The sequence below is a fragment of the Odontomachus brunneus genome, unplaced genomic scaffold (genome assembly GCF_010583005.1).
Source record: "Odontomachus brunneus isolate Ranch 3 - 2012 unplaced genomic scaffold, Obru_v1 Obru_scaffold_256, whole genome shotgun sequence".
Taxonomy (NCBI): domain Eukaryota; kingdom Metazoa; phylum Arthropoda; class Insecta; order Hymenoptera; family Formicidae; genus Odontomachus; species Odontomachus brunneus.
Window position 1 is genome coordinate 109,557 of NW_022639706.1, and position 20,553 is coordinate 130,109.

Consider the following 20,553-nt stretch of genomic DNA (forward strand, 5'->3'; position numbering starts at 1 on the left):
GACAAATAACTATCAAAAACGGAATATCATTATGAGCATCCTGAATGCACGCGACCAAATCTTATCTCGTGAATTTATCCTTTAACAACTCGAGAATCGCAATATTGCGTTTGAAATTGAGAAGACGCGGACAACTTCACTCGAGAAACGACGCATGCGCGACCAATCGTTATCGCATTCTGCACGCCAGCGATATCTATCGATATCTATCGATGTCTTAATTATTAAAAAACGCTAGATAAAATGGATAGTGTCATGGCGTTGAGGCAGTATTCCTAGGAAAGCGCCTGAAGCAATTTATCGAAGTTAGACGTTAGATAAGATAAGATTAGAGAAAGTGACATACAATAACAGTATACTTTATAATTATCTAACAATTATCAAATCTTGTCAACTCAATGCTATAAGTGAGTCTTTTCAAACAGTTAAATTATCGAAGAATAGTGCGAGAAATATCACACTAAACCTGTGAACTGTTGCAGGTTGAGAATCCCAGGCACGCCATAAACAAGCAATATGGTCGACTATAGTGAGTGGCGCCTATTGACAAGACGCGTGTTTATAAGTTAAATTGAAGATTACGTATTGATGAAACGGTAATCAGTTAAAAAATCGCACGATGGCACAAGCAAAACTCAATGTACCGGAGAAATCCGGTGGTACTCTTAAAGAAAAGGACAAAGATACTGAAGAAAAAGAAGGTAAGTTTTTATAACAAATCCGATTGTGTATATATGTGTATAAATTATAAGGTTAAATATGACTGTTTACATGTGATATAATGGGATCACTTCAGACAATAAATCATTTATTCACTTTAGATAATAATTATATTTAGGTAATGATTTACTATTTGCTGTTTATTTCAGTTTTAATCATATATATAAAGATTTATAACTCTGTTCTCTTGTTCTTTTAGGTTGTACTACTGTGCCAGAATGTGCAGTATGTTTACAGCCTTGTATTCACCCAGCAAGATTACCCTGTAGTCACATATATTGCTACTTGTGTGTAAAGGGTGTTGCGAATCAAAGTAAACGTTGTCCAATGTGCCGTCAAGAGATTCCACCAGATTTCCTTGAGAGACCTCAATTGGTAGAAGTTGAAGAGACACAAAAAGAGTCAGAACATTCAGAAGAAGAGTACCAGTGGTTTTATGAAGGTCGAAATGGTAAAGTATTATTTTAATCAATAATTATATTTTGTGATCAACATTTAAAGTTCATGATCATTGTTTAAAATACTTTCATGTTTATATATTTCTTTAAAAATAATTAAATGTTCACAAATATTCTAGCATTATATGCATGTGCATACGTTTTCCATTAGCAGTAATTTGCAGTGTTTTAAAAACATTTATATATGGATGCACATTAGTTGATATCCTACCCCTTCTTAGGTTGGTGGAAATATGATCCAAGGACAAACAAAGATCTGGAGACTATTTACAAACTAGGGGATGCACAATGCGAACTTTTGATCTGTGGCATGCTTTATGTAATTGACTTTGAGAACAAGTGTCAATATAGAAAGAATAATCCACGTTATAAACGCAATATAAAACGCGATAACAAAGATGCTCCATGCAAGGGTGTCTCGGGTGTATCATAACATTTGTGTGATATAATATGAATAACTACTATCTAATGAAATAAAAGCTCTAGTGACAAAGCCAAATTGATAATTGACGACATAATGTGTTGAGCATGGATATCTCTATATCAGTGTGTAAATTAGCATATATTAGTATATTACACCACATTTATGTTACATTACAATATCCTAATAATTACAATTCAAAAGCATCACAGAAGTTAAAATATTATATATTTATAGATTTGTAGAAGCGTGAGAGGAATGCTTATATATTAAAAGTGCCTTGTGCAAAAATTGGATTTAAGTCATTACTGATGGAATAACTGCTACAACATAATGTACTACATAAATAATATAATATTCTAATATAGAAAAAATATGCATATATCTTCACATAATAAAATTGTATTCTACATATAAAATATCTTTTCTGTATTTTCCCGACTATGATTTTATTTATTATTATTTTTTATTTTTTAAGTTATTTTTACAAATAAGAGGCATTTGATCTGCTGTTTCCGCCACGAAATGTGTGAAACGTGTGATTTTTAAATGAATTCTTGCAGGTTGGTGGCAATACGACGAACGAACGAGTATCGAATTAGAAACGGCATATAAGCAAGGCAGAAGAAATTGCGAGCTGCTAATTGCAGGATTTCTTTACATCGCCGATTTCGGCTCTATGCTACAGTTACGCAGAAACGATCCTTCTAGACGAAGAAGAATCAAAAGAGATCTGTATAATGTTCCAAGGAAAGGAGTTGCCGGGTTACGGCTTAACGTGCAAGACGAGGAGATTGTAAGAGAAATAAGAGGCGCGGAACGTCCAGCTAGTCCCGCGAGCGATAGTATGGGTACGAAATGATACTATAAATGATAAAATTACTCCGTAATTTTATCATTATTAATCATCATTAAAATGTCATAATTAATCTTAAAATTCGTCGGAAATGTAAAGATCGTGACTATACATTTTTTATCGAATATAAAGAATTTTGTAATTACAGGTACAGGAGATGGAACAAATACCCCGATACCACCTAGCAATACACCGCAGACACCTGCAGGTGGGACAGCGAGCGGCGACGCAACACCTCTGAACGACAGGATAGATCAGAGATCGGAATCCTTGCATCAAGTTCTGGAACAAATGCGCTCACTTGTTTTAAGAGAGCATTTATCTCTGAGCAGTGATAACGAAGAAGATACGGAGGATGTAGCGATTCCGGATCACGCCGCTCTCTCATAGCTACAAACGTTAAAAGCATATTCGTCACAGACAATGATAATCGTGTTTAAGAATCTCCGTCTTGTTCTCAAACTCTTCATCGTGATGTTACAAGCGTTCGACTCAACAAGATAGTATACTACACACATATACGCGATATTACGTTTGCTATGGACGCGACAATGTACAAACTTTATTGATCTAGCGTACAGCATTGCTCAACTATAAGACGTACGAGAATTCATGTACAATTAAGTCTTTCAACTTGAATCGTTATTTTTATTCAATAAGTAAGTAATCCTTCCTTTTTCTGCTTTTAAAAGTCTCTAATTATATTTGATTTTTGATAAGAGATTAATATCGTTGTGATAATGTGTAGTGAATGAGCGTTCCCTTGATGATTGGCAAAAGTAAATCTACATATAATTTACCTTATAATTTATTATATATATATATATATATATATATATATATATATATATATATATATATAATTATTTGTTTTTATGGAGAATAATTAATGTACTTAAAACTTCGACTTATTTTGAGAGTTATTACGTTATATACGTAATGAGAAAAAAAATAGTGTAAAATAAGATTGGAGTACTACAGTCGTTCAGACACATTAAAGTTTCTAATAAAAATGTGTTCATGCCATAAAGGCGCGTAGAGAAAAGTATAACGAAAAAACGAAAACATTTATTCTTATGACAAGATTGAGTGCAATACACAATAATCAGTGATTACTGGCTTTAAGTGAACTCTGTAATTCTCGATGTTCAGAACTCTGGAGTTATCTTCGTCTTTCTTGTATTGCACATAAAAATAAAAGAAACGTCGTCGACAAGCCAATGCAGTTTATTATTATCCTTGAAATAGAAGCTTATACAGGGATATATTTGTAAGTTCAAACATATGAAGATATACACTATTGAAAACAAGTAAAAATCAAGTAAGTAATGATTATGTTTAACTTAAATAATATCTAATCTGTCAAATCAATTTGGTTGATTATTTTCACCATTAGGAGAAAAAAATAACCTATCAAATACTTCTTTTTTACAATATTGTATGATTTTTAGTAAAGATTTATAATATATGTAAATACGATACTTTAACTATTTATTCTCTAGTATGTTTAAAGTACAAAACTGTTTAATGATATAATCTTTTCTTTTGCATACAAATATACAAATATACCTCAAGTAGAATAGACTTTAGAAACAATTTCAATACGTGTCTTTCTATGAACTTTATAATAAATTTTAATGCATAAAATAAATCAAAGTAAACTGTAAAACAGAATTAGAAAGCAACTTTTTATAGTAATAATATATAATTTTCTTATTAAAAATTCTGCATTTGTTAAATTCTCGCCAAATGAACTCTATTACATAATACGGAAACATTAAAATTCGTTTTTTAACTGATTAACATATTCTACTTATTAGTACGAAAGATAAAGACGAGTCCAAATTGTCTTAAACGGCATTTGAAATAAGCGCGCTTTTGATGCGTGGACAAGTTTAGATGAACGTGATAAAAGGACCTTTCCGTTGAACAAAGGACCAACGCCGAAAGTAGTGCGATTTTTGAAGCGTACGTGGTGCAACGGGCTAGCGTCATAAACGGCGATGAACAGTGCAAGAACTCGAAAAAAAGAGTAAGTAAGTGAAAAATATGTCGGGTTTCGTATGACAACGCCGCGTGAAACCTACTTTAGAGAAACTCCACGTCCCGTTCATCTTGGCAATATTCTTGCGGCATCAGAGATATCTTGTATACGTTAATTGGTATGTGTGTGTATTGTGCGAAACATTCTCGGAACAAACGGTCAATGCGAAGGACGAGAAGTGTTACACAGTTCGGTAATTAACACGATTTTCGCCGAGAAATGCGGAATGAACAAGTACATTAAGAATCGCGATTACGCTACGATACATAGTGAGTGTGTAAAGAAACACATTGTGCCGAGCATGGAATTACGCATGGAATTTTATGTTATTCGCAGTTCGTCACCTCGACACGACGCGATATTTGAACGCTGTATTATTCTCTGGCTACGTAACTTGTGCTCGCGCAATCGTAAATTATCAGTAGATAATTTTAGACTGGTACTTTTGAAGCTAAAAAACGCAGAATATAAAATAGAAAAAATATAAAATACTTGGAATAAACGTTTTTTTATATGTTTTGCAGATCAATGAAGAAGATCTAAAAGTAGGAAAGAAGTAATTGCAGTATCATCATACTGAAAAGCAAAATCGTTTAATCAAGAAAAGTGAGCAAAACAAATTAGAATGTCTCATCATAGAGACAACATGCAGTCACACACTGTTGAAATCGCGCTCTTCATCACCCACATCGAGAGTGACCGGGATTGCTTGAAAATCTGGGCCCAGCAGGATACCCATGCTGCCACATGTGTGGACCGTTTCATTCGCCCACTGGTTGAGCAATTTTCTCAAGGTTATGGCTGTCCTTCCAAATCTAATCCACCAATCATTGGTGCTCTGTGCTGCAGTAGATTTAGAAACGATGGCTATTATCGGGCAAAGATAATCGATGTGCGTCGTGATAGTATGATAGCTGTGCAATTCATTGATTATGGCAATATAGAAATTGTGTCACCAAACCATGTACATTTGCTGAACAATATACCTGGGTCAGAACCTCTATTGACTTACCCAGCATTGGCTGCTGACTTTATATTGCTTAATGTATTGCCTGTAAATGGTGTTTGGGAAAATCAAATAATAGAGACAATCAAAAGTATCCTGTGTTACAATGAATATAGAGTTCTGGTGAATAATGTAGCAAATAATCGTTTGATCGTGAAACTGTGGTACAATAATGAAGACTTCAGCAATCTATTGGTCAAACGCAACTTAGCCTTACCAGCTAATATGCAAGACACTTGCAGGTATCATATCTTACTTTTAGGAAGAATCACACTTTGGCAAAAAAGCAGAAACCAATCAGAATTTGTGTTTGTAGAAAAGCAAGAACTGTCAACTATCACTTGACCACCAATGTGAGTTCTAAAATTGGCTTCTACTTTCCTGCTAAAGTGTGAATTCTTTATCTTACTTTTGTGATTTAACGATATATACATTCTTAAGGGGTTTATTCCTTTAAATCAAATAAATTATATAAAAATTTAACGTAACTTTTTATAACAGTAAAACACATTTATAGTTAAAGTTTCATGTCATTTGTGTACACCATTCATGAGAAATTTCATACTGAATATCGTAATTTTGCATATATAATCTTATGGTAAAATTAATATAAATGATCATTATTTCAGTGTAATTTCATAAAAAGTAACACTGTGTAAATAAGAGTTTTCCATTACAAATGTTATATATTTTAGGAAACATAGATATAAAAAAAATACAAGAAAGAATAGTATTTGCTACATCATTTTTGTGTGATGGTCGACTGTAGGGCAGAAAACTGCTGTTTTATGCTTCGAATAGCATTGTATTAAATAAAATGTAGCAAAATAGTATCATAAAATTAGTGTCATATTTAACATTTACTATTTAGATAGTGATATATATAAAAATGTAAATTTGTTTGATAAAGTGTACTTATAAGTAGCTACCTTGATGCACTACTGAAAACATGTTCATTGAACATCCTGAAAATACATACATATGGTGAATAAACTCCTTAAAGTTTCCCTTTTATTTTATTCATATTACATAATTTTTTAATTTTTTTTTGTTATTTAGAATAAAGTCTTTTCCACAACCAGAGATGCTACAAGCACCAGTGTATCAGCAACAGAATGAAGGCAACATGAATAATTTTGCATCAATGATGCAGAATGCAAACATGAATCAGAATACTAATATGCAAGCAATGTACCGCAAGACTCCTCCTGGTGTAACTCAACCCAAATACATTGCTTCTCAACTATCGCCACCAACAACTGTTCAAGAAGCACTTGTATTTAAATCTCGAGTTTTGGATGTAGGTACCATGCACGAAGTATTGGTATCATGCGTGGAAGACGGCCCGCAGAAGTTCTCCGTGCAAGTTCAAAGTACGACGGAAATACTGACCCATCTTATGAAAGAGATAAACAACCGTCCAAAGAAACCATTGCAAGAACCGCCATTGCCAGGATCGGTTTGTCTGGGATACACGGAGGGTAGAATACTATGCAGAGCGGTCGTAATGTCCGTAATGGAACACAAGTGCAAACTATATTACGTCGATTTCGGTCACACGGAGGTTTTACCGTACACAGACATCTTTCAATTACCCCCCGAATTCATCAATCCCAAAGTTCTTTCCATTAGATTCACGTTGAGTGGCCTAAAAGAACTGAACATTACGCAAGAGATGAAAGACTATTTTAAAAAATTAGTGTCAAGAAAGTTACTCTATTTACAAGTCCGTCCACCGGAAGGGCCACCTTTGATCCAATATGGTGATCTTTATGATAATGGCGTTAATATAAAGGACATGCTCAAGAAAGCATTTCCAGTACCAGCTGCAGTCCCAATAACATATTCTTATCCGCAATTACGACGATTGCCGAAGGATGTTCAGGAAATTGTGCAAGTTTCATTCGTGGAATCATGTCAAAAATTTTTCGTGCAACTTCTTAGTGGAGAAAAATCTCTCCAATCAATAATGGCTGGCCTGGCACAATATGCTAAAACCGCATCTGCTTTTAACATATCACAATTAAAAGCTGGATTACCCTGTGCTGCATTATATGAATCAGAATGGTAAATTTCGTAATATTTTCTGCTATTGCTATCATCTTAAGTAAGATGATAATTATTAATCGTCTTGGATTTGATTTGTCTAGGTATCGTGCACAAATTGTTAGCGTTAATGGAAATGAAGTCAGAGTAGTGTATGTTGACTATGGAAACGAGGAGACACTGTCCATAATGTCACTACGTACGATACATGATGATTTAGTGACAAAATTGCCGGCACAAGCTATAAAGTGTGCATTGAATGGCTATGAAGTACTCTCGCCAGATCAAGAGGTTATTAATCATTTTGAAACATTGACATACGAGAAAAATTTCTTCATGAAAGTAGTCGCTTCACAGCCCAACAATCTATTAGTTGATTTATTTGAGTTAGATACAATGAGGAGCATTCATCCTCAGCTATTTAACAATCCATTTTGCGACAAGACAGCGGAAAACTCTACAAGTTCGCAAAATGGAGAAATTCAACATGCAAAGACATCTAATTCACATGATATTCAGAGGTAACAAATGTTTTTAATATTAATATCGTTATTACTATATTTGCTAAAAATAATATAAAACAGATGTCTTTTAACAATTCATTGTAACATTTGTATGATGACTCAATGTAGGTGCAATTTATTGCATCACAGGTCTGGTACGAATGTTCAAGCAAATTTGGCTCACCGACTGAGATTAAAACTGAAAAATATTAACACCGCACGGTAAACAAACAGAAAGATAGAGGAATGCTTTTCTAGCCTTTTAGTATACATAAGAGGATTTAACTGAAAAAAAATTAATTTGTAAATGTATTAATTTGCGTATTCTATATTTAAATCTCAATTGTGTGTGTGTGCGTGGTGTGTGTGTCTTTATATACCATTTATTTATGTAGTATATTCAATTAATTTTTAAAAAATGTTCTTTTCTATAACAATTGTAATTATATGTAATTACATTTTATTGCTATAAAATCTTGTTACATATAAAATATATATTCGTAGATTATATAAAGATTATTTTTTATATGTTGAATGCAGGAGATAATTATATTAATTTTTAACATTTATATATTTTCGATATATTCTCTCTTTGCATGTATATATGTTGTAAATGAATATTCGTTTAGTTGAACGATTGTTTCTAATATTACTGCATACATTTTCCTATGAGATTATTTGAAATAACACTACTTCAACAGTCTCATTTCTCTTTACAGTGATGATAAAGACAAGTATAACAAAAAAAGTAATGCAGATTCTTGGAATCGTAATCAGAATGCCAAGTTCTCCCAAGAGAACAGACCAAAGGTTTGGAAAGAAAAACAGACTGTAAATAGTGAATGGTCTACAGAGAAACAATATGATAACAGACGTGAGCGAAGCGCTTCTCATTTCCAACGTGATAATTCGCAGAATGACCGTTTCGTCAAAGACGAAACCACAAACAGATCAGGAAGATCGTATAACAAATATGATAGAACTGAAATGGATACTCCTAACAAAAATAGTAGAGAAGGCTTTCGAAGTGATAAAAACAGATTTCCCATAAACGAGTCAAGATTTAATCGTAACAATTCTAACGATAAAACATTGAGCGACAAAGATTCTGATACTTCGTCCAAAAGTAACGATAATCGTGGAAAAGGTTTTAATCGTAATGCTCGAGGAGAAAAGCGTGACAACGGAGCATCTACCAGACTGCAAACTACAAAATGGAACGATAGAAACAACGATAGGCCTAGTCATGATAGAAGTGGAAGAGTCAACGGTAACTTAAACATTATTTAACACATAAAATTTACTTGTTCAAAATATATTTTAATTGTATTAATTTTATTCAATCTAGGTAATTATACCATGGGCGGCAATAATTTCAAAAATAAAGAGAATAATGCAAACAACATCTCGTATAATCAGGTAATCAAAGATTAAAAATTATTGATATTGTTATAATCACACGTATATGTACTTTATTTTGACATTCGCATATATTATCGTTTATAGGTAAATAATAACGAATCTTGGGATTCAAATAATGCTAGTACAAAACTACAAAGCAAAGTTGCAGCTAATAAAGGATCTCAATTTGCATCGATGAATATTACTTTAGGGACTGTGAAGAATTGTGAAATAGTATTTACTAATAGCCCGTCAGATTTCTTTATTCAGTTAAGTCCTGAATGTTTGGAATTAGAATCAATTATGGACAGTATTGCCGAAACTTACGAAAAAGATGGAGAAACGATGCAAGCTTTCAAAATAAAATGTGGCACGTGTTGCGTTGCTCAATACGAGGAGGATTTGAAGTGGTATAGAGCGATGATTCAGTCTGTAGAGGGAAATAACGCAACTGTGAAGTTTATTGATTATGGCAACAGTGAGTTGGTCAATTTTATAAAAATCAAAGTCATTCAAGAAGAATTTGTAAAACTACCGATGCAGGCGGTACAATGTAAATTGCTTGGGTTGGCGGACAATAAAGAAGTGGAATATGCGACTTTCGTGGAAAAAACTGAAGGAAAATCGTTGGAAGTGGAATTTATCACCGAAGAAAATGGGATATATGAAGTACTACTGCGCGAGATAGTCGAAGGTGTGTCAAACACTTGTTACATAAACGAAGAATTTTGCACAAGCGCAGATTTAACAAAGGTGAAAGAGACTGCGTTGAATAAAAGAAAACCTAATACAACGAGAAAAGTACATGTAGTTTCCGATTATGCTCCTCTCGATTCGAAGTGGCAAACTGCTTTATATGAACCTGAATCTAAACATGATGTAATTGTTACATGGTTTATAAATCCTAATAAATTTTATTGCCAAACATTGGCTCAAGAAACAGAATTCAAGACGATGATGAATGAGATTCAAAAGACATATGCAAGCAGAGAACCTATAAAGAATAAACTAGAGGTAATTACTTTTACTTAAAGGTAACAATAGGCACAACGAACGAAATTAATATAATTATTATATGCAGGTTGGTTCACCGATCATCGCAATATTTTCCGAGGATAAAGCTCTTTATCGAGCGGAAGTTGTAAGCAACAGTGCACAAAAGGGATATATAGTTCAATATATAGATTTTGGAAATTGTGCGACCGTAAAACAGCACAATATTTATCCCGTAGAAAAGAGGTTCATGCAATTACCTATGTTAGCAGCACAATGTACCTTGAAAAACATTATACCCAATAAGAATTTGAACTGGTCTGATGTTAACAACGATGCACTCGATAAATGTTTCGATGGTGATAAGTACGAATGTACCTTCCATAGTCTTGATGATGATCAATACACGATTTCACTGAACTACAATGGACAAGACGTAGGTGGAACATTAGTAAAGAAAAATCTTGCAGTCTTTGCTGAAGAACTTCAATCAACAGAAGCAATAACTTCAACTGAAGCAGCTAGTGGTAAGGATCATTTATAATATACGATAGTGTTATTTACACAATCGAAATTATATATTTGTGATAGATATATTTAGAGAGGTAATTAAAAAATATATTACAAAAACTCTCTTTTTATGTTTTTCATTTTTAGTAGCTCCAGATACATCTAATGTAAAAGTAACGACGCTCCATGAAATAGAACGAGTAGATATAAGTCTCTTGAGCGGCCAAACACTAAAAATGAAAGTTTCTAGTGTAGAAAGTACAAACCGTTTTCACGTTCAGCTTCCATCAGCTTCAAAATGTGAACATATCGTCGAAAAATACATGGCAGACAAAAATGCAGAGGTAATTAGCATAAACGCATCATAATTAGCTGCAAATCATATATGCGAGTCATGTAAAATACGTTATTAATAAGCATTACGGAGAGAATTGATAGAAGAATTTCCTATTCTCTAATAGAGATAAACTAACGGCTCGTTTTTATAACAAGCTGTTAACTGTTTCATATCTGATATATATCGTCATTTAATAAATATAACAAATATCGTATGTTCATAAACTCTTAATATTAATCTTTTGATCCAAGCAAATTTAAAATTATTATTGCACAAAATTTTCTTAAATATTTATCATATAAAGTCAATATATATGGTGGTGGAAAAAATTATTTTATCTAAATTTTTATACAGGAACTTTTAATATATTTGGATAACATATAAACTAACATATAAATCTGACTTGGATCATATAACAATTTATGATAATGTGATTCCAACATGAATCGTACTCTTTTAAAATTCTAACAATATTTAATTTTTATCCTATAAAATGTCTTAATCTCATTTTGCACGATATGTATGGTATTAACCGCTAAATAATTGATTATAACATTATAATCATACCCTCTCATAAATGTTCCATTGCCATTGTAATATTTAAATTTCCTGAAATAACAGTAACATAACATTTAAATATTTTATACCTTGCTATTCTTATTTGATACATCTGTGTAATCTAAAAATCTAATATATTATAAAAATATTTTTTTGTTACAATTTATATGATTGTACTATTTTTGAATTTAAAATTTAGATTACCTCATTTTTTACCACATTATGCAGTTTTTACATTATATAATAGTCTTATATATAAAAATATAAGTAGAAATAACATATTAGGAATGTAATATCGAAATTAGTAGTGAAATTATACAAGATATCGGTAAAACAAAATATAGAATGGCAAGGAGAGAAACGGCATACGCATTGCTAGATCAGCCTAACGTACGGTTAGACGCATGAATTTAAGTGAATTATAAGGAGAAGTATGATATAATATCAGGTGATGCCGCGACTATCAAGCCGCGAGATGTGTCTTGGCGCGGGTTGTCTAGTCAATGCAAATGGAACATGGAGACGAGCAGTAGTGATTAACAGTTCGCGCCTCGTCGGATCATATGACGTAAAGCTCATTGATACCGGGGCGTACGATGAAATCCTGGATGATGTGAGTTTAGTTAGATATTACGAAGACTTTTACAAGTTCCACTGAAAAGTTCAATTGACCAAATTGCGAATTGATACCATACATCGTGCGGTAACATGAGATTATGATGCGCTAATCGAAAACTCCTGATTTTGATTGTTGTCTTTAATATAAAAATACAATGATCCAGGCTCTGACTCTACCTGGAGCACTCGCAGTTATGCAGAAGCAAGCGTTGGAATGCTCTCTGCAAAATGTGCAAGCATCGCCCGACGCAGATAAACAACTGAAGAGACTGATTGAAGGAAAGGAAGTTCTTGTTTATGTCGCAGAAATCAACGATAGTAGGTTCGTAAATTTTTATTATAATCTTATATTATTCAATCACTTTTATTATTTATTTAATTTAACTTAATTTATATTCTGCACTTCCAAATATTAGTGTGATTTTTTTAGTTTTGGTATTAATTCCTCTTGTTCTTGTAGACTCATTGTAAAACTGTACGACCTCCATGGCTGCGGTATAATGAATATCAGCGAGAGCGATAAAAAGATCTCAACTGTTTGTCCGATGCCTATACTAAGTTCCACTCATAAAGTGTCTGTATCGTGTGCTCAAATATTAGAGGATAATTCGATCAGTATCTGGTTGCAACGATATTCTGACTATGAAGCCGACATCAAGTTATTGACAGATCTTGAACGGTACTACTCCAATTCCGGACAAAGACTAAAACCAGAACCGGATCTCTTGTGTGCAGTTAAAAGTACAGACGATCGTTGGTATAGAGGAAAGATTGTCAGCTGCACCGAAACGACGGCCTACGTTCATTACATCGACATAGGCAATACGGAACAGGTCGCGTTTGAGTCTATCATGGTTTTGGAACCACAGTTTTATGAACCACATCAATTAGCGGTAAATGCATCGTTATCTTTGGTCCTTGTGGGTACTGAAGCTGAGCAAATAAACGTACTGCAGACTCATCTAATAAACAAAGAACTTATGGCTGTCTTCTATAACGTGCGCAACAAATGGATCGTCGACTTGACCGAGAATAATGAAAAGCTCAGTGATAGATTCCGTTCGTTGAATCTAATAAAAGAGGAAGAAATAACTCCGCAATCGGTGTCCCAGACACAAGAAACGCCGACAACTGGACAATTTGATGTATACGTGTCTCACGTCGATTCTCCGAATCAATTCTGGTTACAACGAGTAAACGAAAACGCAGCCCTCACCGAGATCCAAGATAAACTTCAGCTGGAAGTTACTAATTTCCCGGCGATAGACAGTATACCGGAAGAGGGCACTTTATGCGCCGCTATTTACTTATTCGACGAAAACTGGTATCGCGCAGAGGTGTTGGACGCAGATGAGGACATCACGACCGTTCGTTTCATAGACTATGGCAATACCGATGTAATCGATAAGGCTGGTCACATTCGACAATTGCCAGACACCTGGAAAAATATCAAAGGATACGCAGTCAAGTGTAAGCTCGACGTCATTCCAGTAGGTACGGAGGATTGGAGCCAAGCAACTTGCGACAGGTTCGGGGAATTGGTGATGTCAGTTGATACTCTCCAGGCTACAATAGTGGCGGACACCATGCCAAAACGCGTAGAACTCTTCATAGACAACAAGAGCGTTAGCGAGATATTGGTCGAAGAGAAACACGCTATTATAGTTAGTCCCGAGCAAGCTGAACTTGTGGACGAGGAGATAGTCGACATTGAGTTGGATCCACATTCCGCCTTTGTATCCCACATTAATTCACCAAGCGAGTTCTGGGTTCAAGAAGAGAAATCAGTTGCCGATTTGGAAGTGATGACTGACAGATTTATGGTAGCGGATATGTTTCCGAAAATAGATGTCGTGGAGGAAGGCTTATTGTGCGTTGCCAAATATCCCGAAGACTCGCAGTGGTACAGGGCGCGCGTGCTATCAAACGACGACAACGGAACCCAAGTCATATTCGTAGACTATGGAAATTCCTCCGTGTCTACTGAGATTCGTGCTCTTCCAGAAGATCTAGCGGACGTACCGTCTCTGTCACGAAAATGTTCCTTAGAGCTACCATCGCACGTGGAGAAGTGGTCGGAAGAAGCTTGCAATAAGTTTATTGAATTAGCCGCAGAAGGTGCAACAATCTTCATTTTGGACGTAATAAAAGAGCAAGAGACGTCAATAGTGAAGCTGACATTGGACAACGAGAACATAGCTGACATCCTGGCGAGCTTGTGCGAACAACATTCGCCAGTTATCGAGGAGAGGCTACCGCCACTCGGCGAAGAAAACTCGCCGAATGTGGTGGTCAGTCACATTAACAGCCCAGATGAGTTCTGGATCCAAGCGGAGAGCAGCATAAACGAACTGGAGGTAATGTCATATCGTCTACGAGATGCACAGAGTTTTGTCACGCTGAATTCATTCGACGTCGGTACGGTTTGCGCCGCTCTATATCCCGAAGATGAATGTTGGTACAGAGCAAAGGTACTCGCGTGCTGTGAAGAGAGCACAGAAGTTCTTTATATGGACTACGGCAATTCTGCGGTTACGGATGAGCTGCGAGTGTTACCACAGGATATTGTTAATATTCCCAGTCTGTCAAAACGATGCTCCCTGGAGAAACCCCATGACGTAGCTGTATGGAGTGAACGAGCTTGCGACAAGTTTAAAGAACTTGCCGCCGAAGGAGCAACGATGTTCCAGTTCGAGACTCTTGATAAGAACGATCCGATGCAGGTTCGATTGAGTTTGAATGGAACGAATGTCGTTGAGCTTCTACAAGCCGAATGCGAGAACATCCCGGAAGTTGAAGTGATGATCGAAGATGAAGCTGAGAATACTGTTTCCACTACAGAAAATCAAGTTGAAGTAGTCGCTAACGAAACAGTTTTCCAGGAGGATCATCTGATTGAAAAGACTTCAGATCTCGGTAAGGCAACTGAACAAAAACTAACACTTATCATATTACTTATATATATTATTATATTATTATATTAATATTTTTCTTAACACTTATATTATTTAATCGTAATATTCTTGATACTAACCTACTTTGTCTTAACCAAACAGAGCATAAGTTGGAGAACGTAATTGATGACGATGTGATTAATAAATCGTTTGGTGACTCTAATATAGGTGAGGATTTCTCCAAAGAACAACAAGAGCATATGATGACTTGTGACAAAAACGAGAAGGCCAACGAAGAATTTGAAGTAATGACACCTGAACAAACCTCAGAAGTAAACAAAGTGTCAGAATATTTCGATACAAACGCAACGTCTCTTAAAGAATCCACGTCCATTGTAACAGACCTTAGTATCGACGATATAATTAATAATATGGTAAAAGACACTACTGAAGATGCAGTTTTGCAAGAAATTAATGATGTAAACTTGCCAGTTACTAATGAATCACAGTTTGTCGTTCAAGATGACATTAATGAACAGCAAGAGCTTGCTACTCAAGTAGAATCTATAGATATAAATAAGCCATCAGATTTATTAGTTGCTAGTGAAAAACAACTGCTGATTACTCAAGATGACGTCAACGAACAGCAATTAAGTTCTAAAATAGAACCTATAGATATAAACGAATCTTCAGATGTTTCACTTCAGAAGTCAACAATTGTAAGTGAAAGAATATCAATAAATATAACAGAGAATGTTACTGAGAATTCAAATTCGGAAAAGACTTTATTAGTAACGAATAAATCACAGGATGTGCCAATTGATGTTGATCAAATGGAGAAACAAGAAGCACAATCCGAAGCACAGCTTAATATAAACGAATCTTTAGAACGCCAAACTGTGAATACAACGTTTGACGATCCCAATATCCGCTGTTTGTCACCGAAAGAACAACATATAAATCCCGTTAAAGAACTTCAGAGACAAAGTCCGGTTGAGGATGAGACTGCATGTGGAAGTGCAAACAAGAATGACAATTTACAAGTCACATTAAAGAGCGCAAGTATAGATCAGAAAATTTCCACGAAATCTACGGACATGGTAGTAATACCACCACTATCGTCCGTAACCAAGACTGATATAATCGAACAACGTAGGCCTCTGAGTTTGAGGAGACGATCCGAAGACAAAATAGTACCCGGATGTATCTCTAGGGGCGAGTCACCGGATCCGGAAATGGCAACATATTTTCTCACACCAAAGATGTCGGCTAGTACTGCAAGCACCTTACAATCAGTGGCCGATTCCGCAAAGGAAGAGGACGAAATACTTACCGTTTCCGTAGAAAACATTCCTTAATACGCGGTATAACTTTATAATATTGTACCAAGTATGTACATATTGCAAATTTACATAAATATATGTAAATTTGCGATACGAAAGTATGTTACTTCAATAGATAATAGGTAAGCGTTACACATTTTTCAACAAATTATCTTCATTTTACATTTTTTTTATGTTTGCATATAGAGGTATATTTTTATGCGAGAGTATAATGATATGGTTTTGTTTTTCTCCTGTTCATTACCTTTTTCTTTCTTCTACGAGTACAGATAAGTCGCGTTTTTTATGAATATATGTTGCTACAGCAGTACATGCTGATGCTATCAGATATTCAACCAAAGATTAATTCATCTAGCTAATGGACCGTCGTTTATGTTATTCTTACGTTATAAAATAATACTTGTTAATGATATCGAGGAGCTGCGTTCTCGTAATTTTTTATTTTTAGAGTTGCCATTTAACAATAAATATTTAAAATAATTTTGATATCACTATTTTTTCAATTAAACTTTCAAGTAAAACCTATCATATTTAAAGAACTTCCTTGCAATTATGTCAGTAATGATACGACAGATTATTTTTCATTTTGACTGAATAAATTAAATAGTAAAACGAAATTTTTTACTTATATGACATACTAATAATGATTATATAACGTGTAACAGAGCAACAGTTTTTAATGTATATTCTTAACAAGTAGAGTAGTGCAGTTACTAAGTATTTTTCTGGCAAATACGCGACTATAAATGCAAATAGTATAAATACATATTCATAAACTGTTGTATAATGTTCGTTATAAAATTAAGTAAAACCTCGATGAAAAAATAGAAAAACATTATACGCAACACGAGTCGGTCAAGCATTGTAAAAAGATCACCTTGACATTGGCAGTAATATAAATGCCTAAAACTCTAAGAAAGAGTTGCATTTTGTGTATGTTCATTGCATTATTTTCATATATGTATATTATACACACATTAAAATTATCTATTACATATATATATATATAGAATTATGAAACATTTGTGTATCCTAAACCATGTAATAATATAACATTCATTTAATTCTTCCTCTGATCAGTTATATATTAACATTATTATGATTATAATAGATAACAGGAACTGTATAAATGTTTGTATGCCGCTAAAATATATTTTCTAATAAACATTTAAAAAAAATCTCCTGTTGTCTCAAATTATATATGATTACAGTCATATATAATCATATTTTATAATCATAATTATATAAGTGCTAATTATATTTTCAATAATTTTACCTTTACTTTCTTGTATAGTTTACAATTGTGATTCTAATCTCGTTTACAATCCATAATTTTTATTTTTGGGTTTCATTATATAATGTATGTATATATTTAATTAAACTCATAATAATCTTTCTTATATTATTCAAGACAAGTACAGTAATCATTTTGCCAACTCTTGATGATTTTGTGCTGCTTACAATTCCGAAATATTCTTCTTCTGAAATTTGATTCCTTTAATGCGACTTTTGCGTCTTCTTTCTATATTAAAGATTTAAGATAAAGAATCTACAGAATTAGTTATATCAGCAAACATATATTTCCAACAGAAAAGCGTTAATATTATGTCTTTATTTGGAAAAAAAAATTTTCAAATTCTTAGTAATTAATATTGCCAACTTAAATTTAGATTTTGAGGTGTACTATAAGACTATTTTTTCACAAAATTTTCAATAAATTTTTTATATATATTAGACAAAACGTTACTCTTTCGTCTGGCGATCTTTAAATTTTTTTTCATGTTCTCCTTGTAATTATTTTGTCTTTCCTCAGCCATGGTCTCACGTGCTAGTGCAATTTCGTCCTCCAAATACCATCGCAAAGGACCTCGACATCTCTTGCAACGCCCTAGATAATCTACTCCTTTCACTTCTAAAATTCTACGAAGTTGAACAGAATATGGTGGACGATCAATATCATCAACTCGAAACTTAATACCGGGGCCGCCGCCGTTCAGAATTACATTCGTCAGAGATGATGCAAAGGGTGGATTTTGCATATCATAATATTTATCGGGATCCTGATCTTTCTCTTCGCAGCAGAATCCGTATGGTTTCTGCGCGAGTTGTAAGCGCGACAGTTTTGTAAGGGATCGCGTTGGCGTGGCTTTTTTCATGTTGTCGCAATTTTTTAATTATTCATATTGTAGATTTAACAAACGTCTTATCGAGGAATCATTTTTCTACCAAATACTCGCTAAGAAATTATCAAATATGTAGCATGGATGAAATAGTATTTTTGATGTCTAATTTATAAAACGTTTGAACTCACAATGAAAGAAGAAAACAATTGAAAACTATACAATTAAAAACAATTGAAAAATATATTATTTAAATATATACATATGTTGCATGTGTATGTATGTGTGTATATATGGTGTATCTTTATTATTTTTTCTTTTTGCTTTTAAAATTGCTGATCTTTGAAGGCGCAAGGCAAGTTTTAAGATATCTAAACGATTAGAAAGCTATTAAATACTTCTTGAACTATTTCATCGCTAGTATTTTTGCGGAAGATACAGACAGAAATGAAAAATAAGATTTTAAGATGTTTACAAAATTATATTTTACAATAATAATAAGTACTGAAAATATATATTGTAATTTTCATCGAAAACATAGCTAAAAAGGATTTTAAAATACCGATAAGGTAATCGATTTTTTAAAAAAATAAATCGAATATCAATTCATTAATCGACTATCATTCATTTTCAATCCGTCTCGAAGAATGGCGCTATCTGGAGCTATTGAGAGAGAGGGAAAGAGAAGAATGATGCAGTTGGTGAATATTATTGTTGGTGCACAATTTTATATTACGTATTTTCTCAAGGCCGCGTATTATTACCCGTACCTATTATTTCGCCGTTGAATTTTACAAATTACACGACTAATTCTCGAGCGTGACTAATTGGATTGGCGCAGCTGAGCTAGGTTAGGTTTTTAACAAGATGCAAACTTAAACATGTGACCGGTGTTGAAACAACTCGTGCGAACAAATTATGAATTCGTCCACTTTATCGTCGAGCACTCTAGGACACTCAACAGGGCAAAGGACACCGGAATCGCAAGACTCAGAATTAACTTCAAGCGCAAATCAAACTTCTAAGATTCTGAATCTTATGAAGTGTGAGTGGCAGGACCAGAAGCAACGTAAACGACTACTCAAGGAGCTACATATTAAACGCGTACAATCCTTACGAAAAGAACTCGATTATCTTAAGGCAACAGAGTGGAAATATCAGCCCATTGATCGGTATGTTTTTGTCTTTGTTCTATTTGTTTATGTTTAGCTTTCTTATGTCTTTTTGCGTCTTGCTGAAAATGATCGAACGTCCCGTTTTTCTGACGGGACAGATTTTTATCCCCTCGTTCCGGATTTTTTTCAAATGCTACCCGGAATACCGATTTACTCCGAATTTGGCTAAATTGTCTTGGTTTACTCTGATTCAGGGCATTTTCAAAATAAATGTTTCTGCAAAGACTTTTTCAAAAAAATTCACAGTTCTGATAAATACAACAGCTTTACTTCTGCTTTTCAATTTTAAATAAAGATAACAGTTTTATCTCAACAATAGTCTCTTTATTTTTACTGTATGTAGAAGGCCTTCAATATTGTTAAATTATTTTTTATATGTTTATGAGTGTTCAATGAGCTCTTGCATCTGATTCCACTAGGTAAATAAAGGCATATTTCTTTAGATAAATATACACCAATCAAATGCAAGAATAAAACATGTGTTTTATATACATATATATATATATATATATATATATATATATATATATATATATATATATATATATAT

At 33.8% G+C, this 20,553-nt stretch overlaps 4 protein-coding genes across 15 annotated transcripts in view; 3 read left to right on the top strand and 1 right to left on the bottom strand.

The window, feature by feature from the left end:
• Positions 1-236: 236 nt before the first annotated feature.
• LOC116852811 (E3 ubiquitin-protein ligase RNF146) lies at positions 237-3,671 on the top strand. Its single transcript, XM_032833499.1, has 5 exons — positions 237-407; positions 483-701; positions 920-1,171; positions 2,163-2,450; positions 2,604-3,671. The coding sequence occupies exons 2-5, from the start codon at positions 620-622 to the stop codon at positions 2,843-2,845; spliced, it is 864 nt and encodes a 287-aa protein (XP_032689390.1). The 5' UTR covers positions 237-407; positions 483-619; the 3' UTR covers positions 2,846-3,671.
• Positions 3,672-4,324: 653 nt separating this feature from the next.
• On the top strand, positions 4,325-17,728 carry LOC116852805 (maternal protein tudor-like). 12 transcript variants are annotated; one of them, XM_032833482.1, is made up of 14 exons: positions 4,325-4,487; positions 5,024-5,747; positions 6,565-7,572; positions 7,656-8,072; positions 8,184-8,276; positions 8,774-9,324; positions 9,403-9,473; positions 9,561-10,469; positions 10,537-10,975; positions 11,106-11,302; positions 12,302-12,466; positions 12,636-12,793; positions 12,932-15,387; positions 15,528-17,728. In XM_032833482.1, exons 2-14 carry the CDS (start codon positions 5,125-5,127, stop codon positions 16,721-16,723), a joined length of 8,283 nt encoding a protein of 2,760 aa, XP_032689373.1. In that variant the 5' UTR covers positions 4,325-4,487; positions 5,024-5,124; the 3' UTR covers positions 16,724-17,728. The 12 variants fall into 12 exon arrangements, with proteins under 12 accessions (XP_032689373.1, XP_032689381.1, XP_032689379.1 ...); XM_032833490.1 differs by having other exon boundaries at positions 15,594-17,728; XM_032833488.1 differs by having other exon boundaries at positions 11,109-11,302.
• A 293-nt stretch (positions 17,729-18,021) lies between these two features.
• On the bottom strand, positions 18,022-19,006 carry LOC116852812. The gene is made up of 2 exons (XM_032833500.1): positions 18,456-19,006; positions 18,022-18,230 (listed from the first exon to the last, which is right to left on the bottom strand). Exons 1-2 carry the CDS (start codon positions 18,862-18,864, stop codon positions 18,166-18,168), a joined length of 474 nt encoding a protein of 157 aa, XP_032689391.1. The 5' UTR covers positions 18,865-19,006; the 3' UTR covers positions 18,022-18,165.
• Positions 19,007-19,854: 848 nt separating this feature from the next.
• The window catches only part of LOC116852809 (probable RNA helicase armi), a 5,296-nt gene continuing 4,597 nt past the window's right edge, over positions 19,855-20,553 (top strand). The window contains exon 1 of the mRNA XM_032833495.1: positions 19,855-20,000. The gene's annotated coding sequence lies outside the window, so the exon portion shown is untranslated. The remainder of the gene's footprint in view (positions 20,001-20,553) is intronic.

Bases quoted from the DNA above. Each gene is read 5' to 3' on its own strand.
- LOC116852811 (XM_032833499.1), top strand. From the start codon at position 620: ATGGCACAAGCAAAACTCAATGTACCGGAGAAATCCGGTGGTACTCTT. The intron at 702-919 runs GTAAGTTTTTAT...TTGTTCTTTTAG, and splicing joins AGATACTGAAGAAAAAGAAG to GTTGTACTACTGTGCCAGAA. The intron at 1,172-2,162 runs GTAAAGTATTAT...GAATTCTTGCAG, and splicing joins GTTTTATGAAGGTCGAAATG to GTTGGTGGCAATACGACGAA.
- LOC116852805 (XM_032833482.1), top strand. From the start codon at position 5,125: ATGTCTCATCATAGAGACAACATGCAGTCACACACTGTTGAAATCGCG. The intron at 8,277-8,773 runs GTAAACAAACAG...TTCTCTTTACAG, and splicing joins AAAAATATTAACACCGCACG to TGATGATAAAGACAAGTATA. The intron at 10,976-11,105 runs GTAAGGATCATT...TTTCATTTTTAG, and splicing joins TTCAACTGAAGCAGCTAGTG to TAGCTCCAGATACATCTAAT.
- LOC116852812 (XM_032833500.1), bottom strand. From the start codon at position 18,864: ATGAAAAAAGCCACGCCAACGCGATCCCTTACAAAACTGTCGCGCTTA. The intron at 18,231-18,455 runs GTAACGTTTTGT...TCTTTAATATAG, and splicing joins AAAGATCGCCAGACGAAAGA to AAAGAAGACGCAAAAGTCGC.